At 53.8% G+C, this 18034-nt stretch overlaps 1 protein-coding gene across 2 annotated transcripts in view; it reads right to left on the bottom strand.

Moving 5' to 3' along the window:
* Positions 1-10342, bottom strand: part of PMEPA1 (prostate transmembrane protein, androgen induced 1) — a 61016-nt gene extending 50674 nt beyond the window's left edge. Inside the window, exon 1 of one of the 2 annotated variants that reach the window (XM_003252978.3) lies at positions 10194-10342. In XM_003252978.3, the coding sequence (XP_003253026.2) occupies positions 10194-10197 (4 nt within the window). In that variant the 5' untranslated portion in view covers positions 10198-10342. Of the gene's footprint in view, positions 1-9209; positions 9845-10193 lie in introns of those variants that run through there. The other variant, XM_030825807.1, reaches the window with a different exon arrangement.
* Positions 10343-18034: the final 7692 nt, after the last annotated feature.

The raw sequence follows: 18034 nt of genomic DNA, 5'->3' as shown, positions 1-18034 counted from the left end.
CAGCCCGGTGAGGGGAATCTGCGGAATTGGCGGGGCGGGCACCAAGTTCCTGTGCAAAGCTCCCGGCTTCACTTTCCACCTTCTTCTGGAAAGCTGTTCCAGACCTTGCAGAAATCCTAAGAAGTCAGCACGTACATATAGATACACACACACACAGACTTGGCAAGTCTCTGTACTAACTTTTATTTTTTATTCCTTAAATGTAGCAGCCATAAGAGGACATCGAGATTCTCCCTTCTCTGGGAGTCTGAAGCACATCACTGACCACGACCAAACTCTCACGCCATCTCTCAACTGACATCCACGAGGTGTTTCAGATGGAAGCACTGTTACCTGCTGTATAACTCAGGGGAATGAAGAAAGGCGTTTGCTGTGGCCCCATGCACGTGCTGAGCCTCCCTAAAGGAAGTGTGGTCTCTGTGATGAATCACCCCACAGGGCTCGAACCGAATCTTGTTGTCTGGGCATCTGAACCTTATGGGACAGCTTGTGCAGTCTGTGGGTGTTGCCCACATCAAGGATGTGCAAGCCTAGTGGGCAGCTTGATGCAAGAGGGAGCCAACCTGAGCTCCGCCCAGCTCACACTCTCAGGCAGCCGTCCCGCTTACCACCAATCCCTGCTTGCCATCGGCACCAACACCCTGGTGGCCATTTATTGAGCATCTACTAGGAATTAGCTCTGTGATAGGTGCTTAAAAGACAATGTATTTAATCACCTCCATGCAGTAATTATAAATCCTAGTTTATAAACTAGGCAGTCAAGATCAGGGAGAGTAAGGAGCCACATCTAGAAAAAGGCTGAGCTATGTTAAAGAGCCCCAGGACCCCTCCACAGTCTCTCTCCCTGCACAACTACCAGGTGCCAGGACTGCCCCACAGGCCAAGCAAGGCGTATGGGGTGCAGGGCAGTCTCTCGGGATTTCGTCTAGATGAGCAGAGGGGTAACTAGGCAACTGAGACCACTGGTGCTGAAAACCTCCTGGGGGAAAGAGTAGTTTGCATTGCTCAAAATTTCTGAAAAACTGATTCAGCTTCCCACTTCTCTTGCTGCTGAGGACACACCCTGGAAAATGTGATTTCACCTGCCTGGGGGAACCCAGGGCAAAGCTGGGAGAAGGTCAGGCTCGTCTGAGCTCACCCTGTGACACACCTGTGGGAGGTGGGATGCCCATGGTGGACCCCAACAAGGGCCCTCAGAGAAGCCTCCCGGCCTCGGCGGTTGGAACTCACGTTTCGACAGTCCATGTTTTACAAATATCATATATAAAATGCAAATGTATATTGTATATACTTGAAGATACGTGGCTCTAAATATAGAAACACACGTTTTTATATTCTTAACCACTGACACTCAGGCAAATTCATGGCTGGATTTGCCACTTTCATGCTCCCAAAGCCAGCAATGGTTACGGTCTTGACAACCCCATAGAACAGATGTCATTCTTCCTTCCACTTCACAGAGGGTCAACTGGAGACTCGGGAGGATACCACGCTCACCCCCAGAATGAAGGTCTTCAAAGCCTGTATCTTGATCACAAGAATCTGGAATCTCTTGAAAGCTCACCTGCCCACTTCCTCCCTTCATCCAACGCACGAGACTCCTACCAGGTTCGGGGACACAACCAACAACAACCCCTCAGTGCTTGGTGCCTGGAGGGAAAGCGGACATGGCACAGCTAATGACACAAAGATTCAATTACTGCCATGAAAGGTGCGACAGGAGGAAGGCCGAGGTGCTCCTGGGCCCCAAACAGGACACCAGGCTGGGGGTCTTCCTAGGCAAGGCCCTGAAGGTGCCTCTGAGTGTGGCCTCTCAGCTTCCCTTCTGAAATGACTCGTGTTCTTTCACCTGTCTCCCTACAAGAGCGGCAGCTCGCAGAGGGCAGGAATTTGTCTGTGTCGTTCCCTGACGTTCTGCGGCCCTGGGAACAGCACAGGTCAGAGGTGCGTGGCAAATGGTGCTGAACACTGAGCCCCTGCGGAGCCTGTGTCTAGTGATGTTCCCCTAACAAGTCTACATTTGATTCCCTGGGAACATTCCCCAGCTACTCCCCAAACCCCTGCCATGACATCTGTTGGTGCTGGTATGTCAGAGATGCACAGAGAGCTAGAGACAGAGACACCAGCTCCTCACGCAGCCTGACAAGGCACGTGTGTTTTGGGGAGACATTTCCAATGAATGTCAGCCAGTGTCTTGCCAGAGTAGAATGGACCCAATTGCTCTGAGAGGTGGCCAGTTCGTATGTGTTGTTCCTTAACAAATGGTCCAATATGGGCTTGCAGTCTTGGGAGCCTAAAATACCATTGCAATGGCCAATCTTGCAAAGAAAGCCCTGGAGCTCAGGAGGTCAGTGTGGTGGAAAAGAAAGCCTGGGAGTGTGGACTGCAAAGTCAGGGAGCTTGGGTTTGAATCCCAATGGAGCATCAGTTCCTGGCTGTGTGACCTTGAGCAAGTATCTTACACTCTCTGATCCCATTTTTGTATCCACAAATTGGTGCAATAGCTCTCTCAGGGTTGTTTTGAACACTGAGAAAAATGCGTCACTAATACCTGGCACATAATAATCTCCTCATATTAAACTAGGAAAAAGAGCAGAAGCAAAAAAATCCATCAGTCACCCAGGAACAGAAAAGAGAAGCCATTCTGTGGCTCTCAGATAGTCTGGGGATGCCCCAAGCTCTTCCAGGCCCACCCCAGAGTACTGAAGCCGCTGCCCTGGCTCGTAAGTCATTCTGGGATTTTTCCCGGTTTGGTGACAAACAGTTCTGCCAGTGCCCGCCTGACAAGACCCTGGCGAGACCCCTGAGGTGTCAAGGTTTGGCTTTGTAGTGTCATCCAATGGGAAAATGAGGTTGACCGTCAGTACTTGGCACTGTCACAGCTTCACAGAGGTCTGCAGCCCACCCTGGGGAGAAGGCAGGAGGGAGTGCTTGGAGCAGAAGTGAAACTGAAGACCAGCCCCTCCCCAGCCCTCCCCCCGCTGCACCCGTTGATGGGGGTGGGGGACATCAGGGCCTTTATTTTAATGGTTTGCCCCCACATATGCTCACCTGTTAAAAATTTCAATTGATTCTCAAAAAGGGGAGCCCCAAACCATCAGAAGCTTCTGGGCTTTCTGCTCCCAGGTTAGGCTGTCTTAGGAATTGGAGCCAGTGGGGCATCTGGACCTCAGGGCGGTGTTGACCTCACGGCCCCATTTTTGTGCCTTGCCTTGTACCCCGTCTTCCAGCCTCTGTCCACCAAGCCTGGCAGTGGATTAAGGGAACCCTGCTGGCAGACCCGAAGAGACCGTCTGGGGCCTCCTGGGCCAGCAACGGGCATGCTGGGGTTGTTGCCAGGCAGGTCTGCGGTGGGCCTGGCAAGGACAAGGAGTATTAGACAGATAGTCAATTACCTCCATGTTTAAGGCCATGGGCCCCAGATGGGCCTGTTGATTCCAACCTTCCCAGCCAGTCCGAGGATGGGCAACCTTTTTCTGGTGAAGGCCTTCTCATCACTAGGCACTCTGTTAGAGAGTGACCGCCAGGGAACCAGGCAGAATGGACCATCGAGTCCAATCTGCCCCACCATCATCGCTCACCTCTACGAACACACAGCTGCTCTAGACACCAGGCCACATACAGCCAGAATCTCTTGGCACCCTCAGCACAGGGGCTATTATCACCCCACTTTACAGACCCATCAGGTGACAGTGAAGGGAGACACAAAGGGGATGCGGCCAGCAAGTTTTGACGCCTCCATCCCTCTGGCCCTCGGTCTCACTCCTAACCCACCCACAGCAGGGCAGGTCACTTGATGGGACAGATAGGGTCTGCCAGCACATTCTGTGGGGCTTCTTGGTGACAGGGGAGACAAAAGGAACTGCCAGCACTTAAAACCCAGGAGTTTTATGTCAAAATCTAACCATTCGGCTGCCCTGGAATGGAAAGATCTGGCCACTCAGGGCCCACGTGGCAATGGTGGGCTGAGCAGCGGCCACAGTGCCTTTAAACTGGACTCTTGCCCCTAGTTCCCTGGAGCCCACCCCAAAGACAACTGAGTTTGCTCCCCTCAAACATGCTCCCCCAGCCTCGGGGAGCCCCTGGCACAGCATGGTACCATCCTTGTCACTCCAGAGGGTGCATGAAGAGCAGGTCCGCCTCCCGCACAGCTCCCGCACGTGCCCCAACCATGCGTGCGTTACGCAACACTTTGTAAAAAGCAAAAAATGGGCCCTCGGCTTCAATCTCCTTCTCTCAGCATGTGCACCGTACAGAACCCGAGGCTGGCAGCAGCACAGCCTCCAAAATTCACCGTCTAAGAGTTCCTTCTCTTTGGGCAGGATCCCAGACACCGGGGTGCCTGCAAACTTGGTCACTGCATGCTAACACCTGAAGAGAGAAGGCCACACTGATCCTCAGGTTTGGACCCTGCCACCAGCACCCTCCTCCGAACATTTTCTGGCTTTTAAACTATTGACCGGACTATAAACGTTTAAACCCCCTGGCCCTGGGCCAAGATGGGAGTGGAGATGGTGGGGGCAGGCATGTGGGCACATCTGACCCCGGGGCTCTGGGGCAATTTGGTGGCGGGTGCATCTTGCAGCATGGAGGCTGCCTTGGGGCTCCTGAGGGAGGCAACTCTGCTGTAGACGCTTCCAGCCTCCACAGACCTCCCGACGGCCTCCCTTCTCCTGGGCAGCGGCACACATGGGTCCACCTTCCTTCTTTTATGGAGAGAGTGCATACCTTCGCACCTCTTACAGGGGAGAACGTGCACTCTTCCTCCTTTTCTTCTTACATGCCCATAAGTTTTAACCATTCCCAACCCAAAGAGAAGAGGGCAGGAAAGACAGATGGGGTAGAAGCTGTGTGTGCCTGTGTATGAATGTGTGTGCGCACGTGTGTGTGTCTGCACGTGTGCGCATGCAAGCACCCACTCACAGGCGCGTGTGTGTTTGTACAGGAACAATTAGTTATTTTGGCTTTGACAAATGCTAAACTCACGTCAATCCTGGGTCACACTGGGCAGTGTAGCTGGCTTAACCCAGACCTCCTGGGAAGCTGTGGCCAACTGTCTGACCTAAGATTCGGGTCACAGAACTCAACTCCCTTAATAACTCCCTTATTGCACCACAGCCTAAAACCCAGACAGTCAGAAAACCTGTGGGTGAAAAGTCCCAGGGTTTAGCGGGCCCACAGGGGAGAACAGCTGGTGTTAGACATCTATATTTTAACCCCAATCCAAAACATCAGCTTTCACTAATGCCAGGGTCTCTCCTTAGAAATGCAAATCCAAGATGAAAACGGGAAAACTTCATCTCAAGAGGAAGCCCCTATCTTTCCTTCATGGCACACAACAGTCCCTCAGTAAAAGCTGAGTGGATGAGTGGCTGTGGAGTGGCCACAGGCCTTCACAGGGACGGACGTCTGATGGGAATTAAGGGTCTCCTGGCAACGCAGACGCTGCCCTCTGGCCCTCAAGCCCCTTAGGAGAAACCACTAACTGATTAAACAGTGGTCTCAGTAAGGGACATTTGACCATGTCTGGAGACATTTCTGGCTGTCAAACCTAGGAGAGGGGTGCAGGTATCTAGTGGGTGTAGGCCAGCGGTGCTGCTAACACCTTACAGAGCACAGGACAGCCTTTCCTGCCTCCCAACAAAGAATTACCGGGCTCAGAATGTCACAGTGCCAAGGCACTGTCTCTACACCCTCACTTGATTCAAGCAAGTGTCAAACAGCACGTGCCAGGCAAGCCCAGGGAAACCTGGGTGTCCTGTGAGTTTCTGATATTTTCTCATATTTGTTTGGAACAGGTTGGAGAAGAAGAATCAGATGCTCGGTGACTCTGGCCAGCGGGTGATGTTAAAAACACAGCTGCCACCGTAGATACCACCAGAGATGAGCCCAGGGCAGGGGCACCTCCCAGGACCCTCGGGAACCGCCTCCCGTGTGAGCCGACACTGGATGGCCCCAGGTTCAGTCTTTCCCGAGAGCGAACTTAGCATCCATCTGGGCCCCGGAAGTTTGAGGCAATAGCCAGAGAAGAAAGACTGGGGGTAATCTCTGAGACGCAGCAGAACTGAAATGAGGCAGATGAGGTTGCCAGGAAAACCAGGTGCCAGGAGTCCTTTCCTCAAAAGTAGCCGCGTCAAGCTAGGCTGTCATCTGCAAGGCTGTCACTTGTGCTGCCTGCTTTTAATCCCAGGACCCTTGGCTTTTTAAAAGAAAGAGTTTTCCCACGGGTATGTTTTGGGAACACTGAATTCCCACCAGACAGCAGCCTCATCCCTCGACTCTCAGAAAAAATGGGGCCCCAGGAGTGTCCTGTTACAGTCAAGCCCACTCCATTCAGCATCCTGAGAGCAGACACTGCTCCCGGGGTACAAAGGGGCTCTGATAATTTCCCCCAGCCCCCAATTTCAAGGAGGACCTTCTCTGGGGCCCAAGTTCCAAATTCAAGTGGCGTGGGGGGGTGCAGTCCAAGAGAAACCACCCCGGCCTGGGGCTGGTGTGGGTTTTGGACCTCGGGCAAAACTTTCCACGGTGGACTCTCCTCATCTATAAGCCAAGGATGTGAACCCCGAGCTTGCGTAGGCTCCTCTCAGGTCTGAAATTTGGGGTAGCTGAAGACCACCCAGGTGAACTGGCAGTGGGTGGGAAGCCTGGTCTAGCCTGGAGACCTCCAGCCAGGCTCAGCAGGGGAGAGATGCTATCTTGAAAGACTATAGAATTCTAGATTTCATCCATCACGGTCTCATTCTTCAGATGAAGACAGTGAGGCCCATCGTGGCTTAAGGACCTAGCAAGGTCCATTTCCTTCTACCAGAAGAAGGTATCTTACAGGATAGGAGCCCACGTGAGCCTCAAAGCCCAACTCCAAACCATCCATCAAGTTCTAGTTGCAAACAACTCCCAGCATGTACTAGATGAAAAACAGCAGCCACTACTAGTTAAAAGAAAAAACAAGTACTAGCTTCTTTCCTTTCTTTTTTCCTTCCCTCCTTCCTTCCTATCTTTTGGTGTAAAGAAACTCCAGGAGACACCAGGCCTTATCCCCTCCTCACCCTAGTCTCTCAGGGAAATCTGATGAAAACAAAGTGTTACAGTATACCTGCATTTTAAAGACTGGTTGGTTCCCTCCGTGCCTTGTCGCTTTCTTCCAATAAGTAGGAGGCTGTGTATACACAGAACACAGGACTAACTGGGGCACCCAGGGGCCAACTGAAACAGGCTAGGTTCCAGGTATTAACCCCGAGGGTCCCAATCACTCAAAGGCTGCTGGGGGCGGCGGGGCAAAGTGCAGAGGGCGGCGGCAAGGCATTTAACAACAGGCCTTGATGTCAGGTCAAAAACATCATGGACTGATGAGCCTAAGAAAGGACAGAAATAAGAACAATGCCTTTTTTTTTTTTTTTAAGTCCTGAACCATAAAGAGAGACAAGAGCAAAATGCTGCACTGTGCCCAGCCCTTGGAATAAGGGTGACACAAGGATGTGTGCCCCTCGAGCAGGAGGTCCTCAAGGCAGCTTTACAGAGCGAAAGGCAAAAAGTGAGGCAACGAGGGCACTGAAGCAGCAATCCATCTAAGGCAAGACTCTCCAAACGTGTGCGAACGTATTTTAATAACATCCTCGTGCATTTCATTAGCCTCCTGAGTTCACAAAGGGCCTCTGGGAAGGCAAGTCGGTTCCACAAACGCTGGCTCTGGGCAGGTCCTCCTGGCACCTCGCTGGTCTGGCGCAGGCCAGCTAGGGTGGGGTAGGGGGAGAGCTTTCCATTCCAGGCTGGGAGGGAGTGTGGAGAGGTGGATGGATGGAAGGACCCACCACCAAAGCCCGGCCAGCCTGGTTATTTTTACCACTTGAAGCTCACTGTATAGGCTCAGGGGCCACAAACTGGCAGCCGCCTGCGGACACTTGCTTATGAACCGCCCAGACACTGCCTTCATTCCACGGCGGCTGCTTCCCAGCTCCGGGCCCCAGCTAGGGGCAGCCTGGCCCCGGCAGGGAAGGGCTGTGTGCCCCTTCACCTGGGGTGCTTCTTCAGGGTGGGGATGGGAAACTAAAGCTCAGGGAAGCAAAAGGTCCCCGAAAAGGTGGGCTAGGGGACAAGGTGTAGGCTAGAAGCTAGAAGCCAGAACCCGGGAGGTAGTGGTTCAATTCTCCACTCAACCAAATGTCCGCCTAGGTGGGCTGTGTGTGCAGAAGGTAGAGACTTAAACTTATCTGAACTTTTGGGTGCCCAGGCGGCTGCGTTAGCCACAAGCTTCAAAACCCCACTCCCCACCGTTGGTCCACTGACCCCTTTTAGGGCCAGGCAGTCCCAAACACAAACAGCCCCAAACTTTGACTCCTTTGTAACCATGGTCTCAGCCAGACTGAACCAAGCTGTCCAGACAGAGGCTATTTATAGGTGCGTCAGGGACACAGACACTGGCACAATGACACACACACATTCGAGATCCACGCTGGGCCAGACGCGCCAGCGCTGAGCCCTGGATTCAGACACCTGGACACACACGGTCCTCAGATCCGGCCCAACCAGACCAGACCCCCAGAAAGACGCACACGCTCAAGAAAGGCACCCCTGCCCGGACACGGGAAAGACACACGGAGAGAGGCAGGAAGACTCGGTGACACGCACTCTCGGGCAAGACCGCGACTCAGATCCCCAGACACCCCGAGAGACGCCGAAGACCCAGACAGAGCCACGCAGCCACGCACACTCCACAGACGCACGGACATCCACTCAGAGCCCGAGACACAGCGCCGCGAACACTCCAGACACACGCCCCGAGCCCCAGACACCTCGCAGACCAGACAGTGTCTCACACGCCCCTCCACCCCCGCCCAAAGTTGATAAAGAGCCGGCCTAATTGCTCCATCGCGACTGCCCTTAGGGAAATAAAATGGAAACTTCACGGATCCGCCCGCCCCAGCCCTCCCGCGCCGTGCGCCGCCGCTGAGCCCCGGGTCCGAGTCCGGGCGGGCGGGGCGCGGACAGCGGGGGCCGTGCCAGGCTCGCAGCGCCGCGGGACAAAGCCGGGCCGGCCGCCAGCTGCCGCGAGCCGGGAGGGCGCGCCCGGGGCGCGGCGGGCGCTGCCGGGGCGCAGGGCGTTCGGTCCGAGGGGGCGCGCAGGGCCCGGAGCCCCGCCCGCAGCTGTGCCCCGACATAGGGTCCGAGCCCGACGGAGTCTCCGGGGAGGGGGGCGTGGGGTCACTCACTGATCTCCATGCTCTGGAACAAAGAGCGTTTGCAGTTGCACGTGCAGGAGACATTGGGCTGCCCGGCGGCGGCGGTGGCGGTGCTGTTGACCCCCATCAAGCGGTGCATGGACGGCGCGGCGGCGCGGCGCGGGGCGCGGGGGGCGCGGGGGCGGCCGGGGGGGGCTCCGGCCGGCGCCCGGAGCTGGGGCCCCGCATGCAGGAGGCGCGCGGCGGGGGAGGCGCGCCCCGGCTCGCCGGGCTCGGGTCGCCGCCAAGTTCCCGGGGCGCCGCGGGGCTCAGTGCGCGGGACCGCGCTCCTCTTCGCCCCCCCCGGCCGCCCCTCGGCAGCCCCGGGGGCGTCGGCAGTGCCCGCGGGTGGCGTCCGGAAAATGGGCTGGCAGCGGGGCGCGCGCTGCCGCCGGGGCTGAGCCTCTGCCGCTAGCTTTCCCCAGCCGAGCGCCTCCGCCGCCGCCGCCGCCGCCGCCTCCTCCTCATTCAAGTCCAAGGAGATCGGGTTTCGCTCCGAGACCGCGGTCGGAGGCAGGCAGACGGTCTGACGTCAGCGCTAGACGGGGCTGCCGGTTCCCACCGCGCGGGGGCCGGGGAGGGGGCGCGCGCTGCGCCAATCCCCGCCGAGGTTCCCCCGCACCCCCTCCCCGAGCCGGGGGGCGGGGTGACGGGAAACGGGGCGGGCTCTTAAAGGGCCAGAGCTAGGCGGCCCACGTAGACCCGGCACCCGCGCAACGGAGGAGGGGCGCTGTGCCCTCTCCCCAACGGCGGTCAGCCTGGAACGCCTGCCCGGCGCACGCCCGGGGCCGGGGAGCCGAAATCAGTGCCAGCCGCACCCGGGCGGATTGCTGGTGCGCCCTCCCCTCGCCCCCGTCCCTGGGGTCCTTGACCCAGGCTCTTGGGGCTAGCCTATCTTCTGAGGAGCACAAGGTCCCTGGGGGCTCAGGGAAGAGAAATTGGAGAAAGGGCAAGGAAGCCCCCAGGATGGATCACCCATTGCCTGATTTCGCAGAAGACTGTTCGCCTTCAGTTCTCCAGCAGCTCGGGGATCATGGCCCACTGAACCCCCAAGCGCTTTCACCCGAACCCAAGGAGGACGACCAGGAAAGACGGGAACTCGCGTAGACACGCCCGGAAGCCCTTGTCATGTAAATAGCTGTCGGGGACTGGTGTATTGTCGCCGCCCCAGCCGGCGGGACCTGGGGCGAATCCACACCCATTGTCTGCTGCCCGAGGGGCCACCGGCTGGGGGGCGCGGCTCCGGAGTTCAAAAGGGGTATGAGCGGGAGGGGGTGTACTTTTATTTCATTAAGTTTTAAGTACAGGAGTGCTACAAGAACACATTCTTCTGGTTTAAAAAGATATTAAAATATTACGTAAGAGACCTCCCCTCCCTGGCCCACCTCCAGCCTCTTAAGAATTTAGTGTGTCGCCTTTTAGACATTTTCTCAAAGCTTCACTTATTTAACAAGCACTTAAGGAGCACCTACCTGTGCCAGAAACTCTCCAAATATTAACTCAACCTGACACCGACTCAGTGTGGCCGAATATTATTCTCCCCATTTTACAGAGCGGGAAGCTGGTCAAGGAAGTCGCTTGTTGAAAGTCACACAGTGGTGGAGCCTGTGTTCCAACCCAGGACTCTGGGGTAGCTGCCTCCCCCTCTCCCACATAGTCCTGATTCTTTAAATATCCACATATTCCTGTAATGCCTGGAGTTTTAGTAATTAGCAGGGACTTAGTGTGTGTTCAGAGAAAAAAAAAAGCTTTTAAAAATTATTCTTACTGTGTTTGTAACAGTTTGGATAGAGAAGGAAAAGCTGGCATTTGGGAAGTGAAGGTGGCCTCGAGGGAGAACTTACCTAGACCAGAGCGAATTCATCCTGAAGAACTCAGAGAAAGCCGGTGCAGGAAGTGGGTTCCTGCTCTCCCTGCACAGGCACAGTGGTGCCGCCAGAGCTCCCCCAGAAAGTCCAGGAGGCTTGTTCTGGAGAAGTCAAGCCCAGGGATGTGGCTCAGGCTGGTCCAGGCTCTTTGGAGGAGTCCAAGAGTGCCCAGCCCAGAGGGCGGTTCAGAGGCACTGACTGTCTTCTGTTTGGGAGGAGAAGCTCACTCTTGGAGCCACAGCCAGCACTAGGTCAGGACCCAGGCCCCGGCCCAGGAGTGGGGCAATACCCAGGGTCTACCCCAGATGGCACCCTGCTGTGAACTGGGCGCCCTCAGCCCCTGCCTTGAGGAAGGGGCAATACCACCAGCGTGTCTTTTCTCAGGGAAGATATTGCTGCAGTTTGGCCCCTGCAACTTAAGAGAAAAGCTGAGGGGTCCCCAAGCATCCCTTGGGGTACCACTGCAAATACTGGCTGGGCCTGGAGATGCCCTGGGTCCCACTCACTTCCTAGGGTGAAGGAGGTCATCATTACCACCCCTGCTTTCAGCTATTTCTTCATTCATTCAATCAACAAACTCTGGCTGAGCTGCAACCCTGAGCTGGGGAATTCAGCCACGCCAGACACAGCCCCTGCCCTCCGGGAAGTCTCGGGAGACCTGGCTAGTCTGGCTGGGAGAAGTCACACGTTGATTGTCTTGGAAGTGAGATGGCATTTACACAATGGAGGCTGCACTGCCAGCAGGCAAAAATAACCAGTTAATTCAGTGGCTTAAAGAAACCAAACCTACCCACAACGCTTGACCTCCCATTGATCCGTCTGCGACACCGGCAGTGGCTACCATTTATTGAGTGCTGATGGTGTCACCTGGGATTGACTTAGTGGTCTCTGGCACTAGTTCCAAAGTTGATTCTGTCTGGAGAGCTTAATGCAGTGTTCAGACCTTAGGGTCCAAACCTGAGGGTCACTCAAAGATGAGTGGGACATAGCTGTGTGACCTCGGCTGAGTGCTTTCACCTCTCCAACCTCAGTTTCCTCTTATGCAAAATGGGGTGGCTTCATGGCACCTTCACGTGGCGTGATTGTGAGGAATGAAGGGATGCAAGTAGAGGAGAAGGGGCCGGATACATCTTAGTTGTCATGTTATTTAATCATCTTGGCAACCCTGGGAGGGAGGAACCACTATCATTTTATTTTCCATTTTACAGATGAGGAGAATGATGATTCCAACACAGACAGGGCCCCTGACGGGGCAGTAGGAAAGGAGAATTGCTTTGGAAGGAGCATAGGCTGGACTGCCAGCACTCATAGGAGGCTTCATGTGTGCCCAGGACTGTGAAAATTGAATACAGAACACCCAGTTCAGTTTGAATTTCAGATAAACTATGAATAATGTTTAGTATAAGTGTATCTCAATTTAACTGGATAGCTTGTATTTTTCTTTGTGAAATCGGATAACCCTAGATGTGCCAGGGACTGCGATGTTGGCAATTTGGGCATGAAGGGCAGAGCCCACTGTCAGGCACAGGCAGAGAAGGTCACAACTCCCTGATTCTACCCAGGAGAAACGGGCAGAACCAAGGTGTTAATGGGCTGAGGAGGGAGGGCTCACTGCTGGGAGTGGGAGTGGCGAGGGGGCACCATGATTGGGCAGGCCTGAGTCCCTGGGAAGAAGGCCACAAGTCAGAGGCAAAAAAAAAAAAAAAAGGTTTTGTTCACTCATTCAACAAACATTCTGCTCCTATTCAGTGTGAAGCTCTGTGCTGGGTATTGGGCACAGGGCTGGGAAGAAAACAAACTCCCTGACCTCGTGTGACATTGTGGGGGACAAAGGGACTAAAGACACACATGCAAACTCATAGCTCAGTGAGATCAGGAGGTCATTTCAGACATGGTGATGACAGGCCAAAGGCCAGAGTTGGGGTGAGATCAAGGAAACCCTCCCTGAGGAGGTGGCATCTCATTCCACCTGTAGTTACCAACCACCCACAGGTGCAGCCCCAGCCATACTGAGGCTCACAGGTGAGGCTGACATCACATGTGTAAAAAGATGAGTCCAGGTGATAATTTCAGAGAGGGACGAGACCTGGGAAGAATATAAAGGGAGAGGGTTTGGAGGCGACTTGAGCCCAAAGGGTTGGGCCTCCTCTATGGGGAGATGTGGGCTGGGCATATAGGGAACAGTGGAGAGGGGGTGCCAGGCCAGTGGGGGCATCAGGAACTGGGAGACTTTCATGGTCCCAGCAGCTTTGGAGTTTGGGACACATTTCCCAGCCTGGCTGTGGCCATGGGGTTGTGAAATGGGTGTGTGAAGCAAATGGGTTGTGAAAGAGGTGACTGCAGACACAGGCCTTTGTGGGACTCCAGACAGCATGTGCCACCATCTGCCCTGCCCATGGGTTGAATCCGCGGCAGGGGGGATTTTCCAGAGGAAACATCCTGTTTCAGCAGGTTAAGGGGCTTTGCTCCCAGCGGCGCCGCGCATCTGTGCTATGCTGGACTTGTGTGCAGAGCCAGCTTTGTGGGAATGCGACCCCCCTGCACTTGCCAGGGCCCCATGCTCTGAAGGGTCGGGGGTTTATTGTATTATTTTATTTTATTTTTTGGTTTAGTTTAATTATCTACTGTTGACATCTTGAAATTCCTGATAGTTAACAATTTATGAACATGGGGGCCTGCAAATCTGTAACCAGTCCTGCTCAGATGCCAGGCCCACACTGGCAGCCAGTTGGGACCCCGTGGAAGTCAGTGTGGGTTTTGGCCACAGCCGAGAGTGGCTGGCAGTGTTCTGACTGTGCCCGCTGGCCAAGGGTGGCTGGCCACTGTGGAAGGTGCCTGGCTGTGCCAACAAAGGTCCTGCTTGGGGAGCCGGTTGAGGGGACAAGGCAGAGGCCCTCCTCAGGGCCAGCTGTGCCTCTGTCTGCCTGCCACCCCCTGGCCTGCCTGGATGGAGCTGCCTCTGCAGAATTAGTCTTGGGAAACCTTAAGTAGCTTAATGACCTCCCCTCCCAACTTAGCACCTTTGGAAACCCCGTCCAGCAGGGTCATTTTGTTCCTCAGGTTGGGGTTAATTGGCGCTGTCAACTTTCACAGGTTAGCAACTTTGGATTTCATTTTTTTTTTGTCTTGTTTTACTTTTAAACACTAGTAAGAGCCAATGTTTACTGGGCACTGCCCATGTGCCGTGCCAGGCCCTGTTCTAACCACTTCACATTCTTCCACTTAGTCATTCAACAAATATGCATTGGGATCCTAAGGTGAGCCAGGAATGAGCTCACTGGATCCCCACAACAACTCTCTGAGGTCCAAGCTAATATTATTCCCATTGGACAGATGGGGACACTGAGGCTCAGGGACCCAAGGATGAGGTGGAGCTGGGATGTGAATCAGGTACTTGGGCCCCAAAGCCCATGGGCTGGCCTCAGCAAATGATGCCTTCTGCACCCCGTCTCCCTCCTCACTGCCTCTGACTGGGTCCTCCCTGGCCGTCCCTCTGGACTCGGTTGGCACTGTCCCCCTTGGCTCCATGGAGGCCCCCAGGGATCCACCATTTGCCTCACCGCTGGTGGTGTTTGTTCATAAAACCTCAACTCCGACCATGAGGGGCAGCTGACTCTGCAGCGGAGTGAGGCTGGAGCGGCTGGATTGGTGAGAGAGGCCACTCTAGCACCTGCTCTGGGTCTGGCGTGGGCAGCCTTGGCAGGCCGCTTCGGCTCACTGAACCTGCGTTCCCTCCACCACTGAACGGAGAGGAGGGGGATTTCACAGTGAGGGAGAGGCAGTGTGGGGAGGCCTCAGCACAGGGCCCAGCGGCCCCTGGACTCGGTGTCTGTGAGTTCACCCTCCCCTCCACTGCTCCAGGGGGCAGGCCAGTCTGGCATCCAGTGCCTTGATTGGGGTCTGGCCTGCAGTGGGTTCTTGGCAAACCTCTGTGGACTAAATGCGGGAGGGACACCTACCCACAAACACATCCAAATCCCATTTTTGGCTGCCTTCATGACTGGCTAACAAGTCTTCCCTCTCACTCACCCTCTCCACCTCCAAGTATCCTCTTGCAGCTGAGTATCCAGAAGCCAGTCACCTGGGCTAGCACCTACCGAGAAGAGCAAGGAGTGTTTGCATGGTATCGACCAGAACCAGAAGTCTCAGCCAGAAAGACGTGTTGTGCATGTATGGTCTCCACTGTGAGCTTGTGGGTGTGTGTCGCATGTATATGCGGGACGTACATGTGCATATTTACGCTGTGGGGTGTGTGTGTGTGGTGTGTGTCGTCTGTGTTGAGGGTTTGAGGGTGCATGTTGTATTGTACATATGTGTGGGGTACGCATGTGAGTATTTGTGCTATGAGGGTATGTGTGTGTTGTGCGTGCATCTACACGCGTGTGTGCGCATTTTCCTGGTTGCGTTGTGTGTGTTTAGGTGCTGATACAGGAGCTTCGCTGCTGGACAAATGTCAGATGGTTGAGTTCTCCAACAGCAATCCAAAGATGCTCAGCTAAATTGGCCGCAGATAACACCCCCACCTCCACCCCGGGGTGCCATCCCATTCTCTGCTGTCCAATTTTTCAATTCCAGCAGGGAACTGGATTCTTCCCGAGAAGAGAGGGCTTTGGAAGCCAGGCAGGGAGACAAGGGTGGGCAGAAGGAGAGGACAGAAGGGAACATTAGAGCCAATTTTGTCTTCTGACAGATGGGTAAACTGAGGCCCAGAGAGGGCCATGACTTGGAGAAGATTCAAGGTGCCAGTGAAAGGCAGAGCTGAGCTAGGATCCATCCAGTGCCTGACAGCGGCCCAGGCCCTGCAGGGTCTTTGGTTACCTTAAATAGCTTAATACACAGACTTTTCTACCACACGTTGAGCTTGAGAGGGGAATGGAAGATTCCAGATGTTCAACTCATGTCTGAAACACTTTCAGAAAGAATTATTAGTCATTCGAGCTGATTTCATGGGCCAGAAATACCCAACCAAAAGTGTTCTCCGTCTCTCTTGTCATGAATGACACGTTGTACTGTTGTTAGGAGTAATTAATAATATAAAACTGTGCTTCTCAATGACACCAGGGCGATTTAGGGGAGGCTGGCCCTTGGTGTTCTGCTGCTGGGTTTGAGGGGAAGCAGGTAGAGTGGTCTGGGTGTGACAGCAAAGGCCATGCTGATGACAGAGGACTTGGACATGACGGTATCTGCCAGGCTCTGTGCAGTGCTAATGCCGGACACTTCAACTGGCACAGAGACAGTTCCATACCTCGTGCCAGGCGCTGCAACAAGCCGTGGGGCTGCACTGTGACTAGTGCAGGCCAGCTCTGCCTCCACGGTATCCCCTATGATGGGCTTACCCACTCATCTGCGCATTTCCCCAAAACCTGAATTCTGCATGCTGAAAACTGTGGGGTCAGGCAAGTATATGTTACCACTTCTGTGTGACCCTGCTGGAGAAAGTGAATGAACTACTCTGGGCCTTAGTTTCTTCATCTTAAAAGTGGAGATCTGACAGGTATCCACTCACAGGGCCACTGGAAGATTACATGGGGAACTCACGCAGGGCACTCAGCACAGGGCCTGGCTTGGAGCAAGCTCTTGAAAAAGTTAATTACAGTAGTCCCCCCCCAACCCACCCCATGCATGGCTTCCCTTTCCAAGGTTTCAGTTACCCATGGTCAGCCGAGGTCCAAAAATAGTGGGTACAGTACAGTAAGGTATTTTGAGAGTGTGAGAGAGAGAGAGGGAGGGACCACATCCACACAATTTTTATTACACTATATTGTTATAATTGTTCTATTTTATTGTTAACTGTTGTTGTCAATCTGTTACTAGGCCTAATTTATAAATTAAACCTTATTGTAGTATCCATGTGTATGAAAAAATAGAGTATACAGTGCTATGTGAGACTCCACTGGGAGTCTCAGAACATACTCCCACGGATAGGAGGGGAGACTGATTAACACTGCGTGCTGTGCATTCCAGGGGCTCCCCATCCTGGACAAAATACAAACAGACCCTACTAAATCCCTCTTCTTCCCCTTGGAGAACTTATCCCAAATTATAATTTTGTGTGTGTGAATTTGTGAGTGGCTTCGTTCAGTGTCTCTCCCCAGCTAGACGGTGTCCTGTGTGTCCCCAGTGTCTGGTCTAGGGACAAATGCTGAGATGTCTGCAAGGCATCCAGAATGCCAGACAGGCACTGTGAGAACCCAGAGGAACAGGGCACGACGGTGCCCAACAGTCCCCAGGAAAACACTCTGTGCCCTTCGCCTACATCTCTGTGCCAGGGTTGGAGACAGGGTCCTGTCCCATCTGCACAGGGAGCCCTCAGGCCGGGTAAATCTGTTGTCAGTTTGGGGCTTGGGAATTGGTGTCCAAGAGCTGGCTTCAAAGGCAATGAAACTGGCATTGCATCTTTGAAGGCAGCACAGGCTACATCTGTCTTATTCTCCGTGTCGACAGCCCCTAGCAGTGACTGGCATGTGGTCACGCCCAATAAATATTTGCTGAACGAATGAACGCAAAACAATTTGCAACTAGTCCCTTAAAGTATGTGTATCTGCAACCGGTAGGTCCATTTCTACCACATATCTTAAGGAAATAATCAGAGAAGTGAACAGAGTTTTAAGGAGAAGAACGTTGATCCTATGTTCATTTCTAAAAGCAAAAGTGCAGTGAAATTAAAAACAAATAGAAGATGCGTAATAAAAGCCAATGATCATAAAACTGTTCAAAACCATGTTTTCAAAAATTATCTGACGATATAAAGTCCCATATAAACTAAATTTAAAAATAGGCTGCAGAACCGATCTCAACTTTGTACAAAAATATTATTAGAAAAAGGATTAAAATGATATTTGCCAAAATATTAACAGTGGTCAGCTTTGTGTAATGGATTAAATGCAATATATTTCTCCTATTGTTTGCTATATTTTCTACGATGAGCATTCATTTAGAACAGTTTTA

This window comes from Nomascus leucogenys, chromosome 13, assembly GCF_006542625.1.
Source record: "Nomascus leucogenys isolate Asia chromosome 13, Asia_NLE_v1, whole genome shotgun sequence".
NCBI lineage: Eukaryota > Metazoa > Chordata > Mammalia > Primates > Hylobatidae > Nomascus > Nomascus leucogenys.
This window is presented reverse-complemented; position numbering and strand designations above follow the sequence as displayed.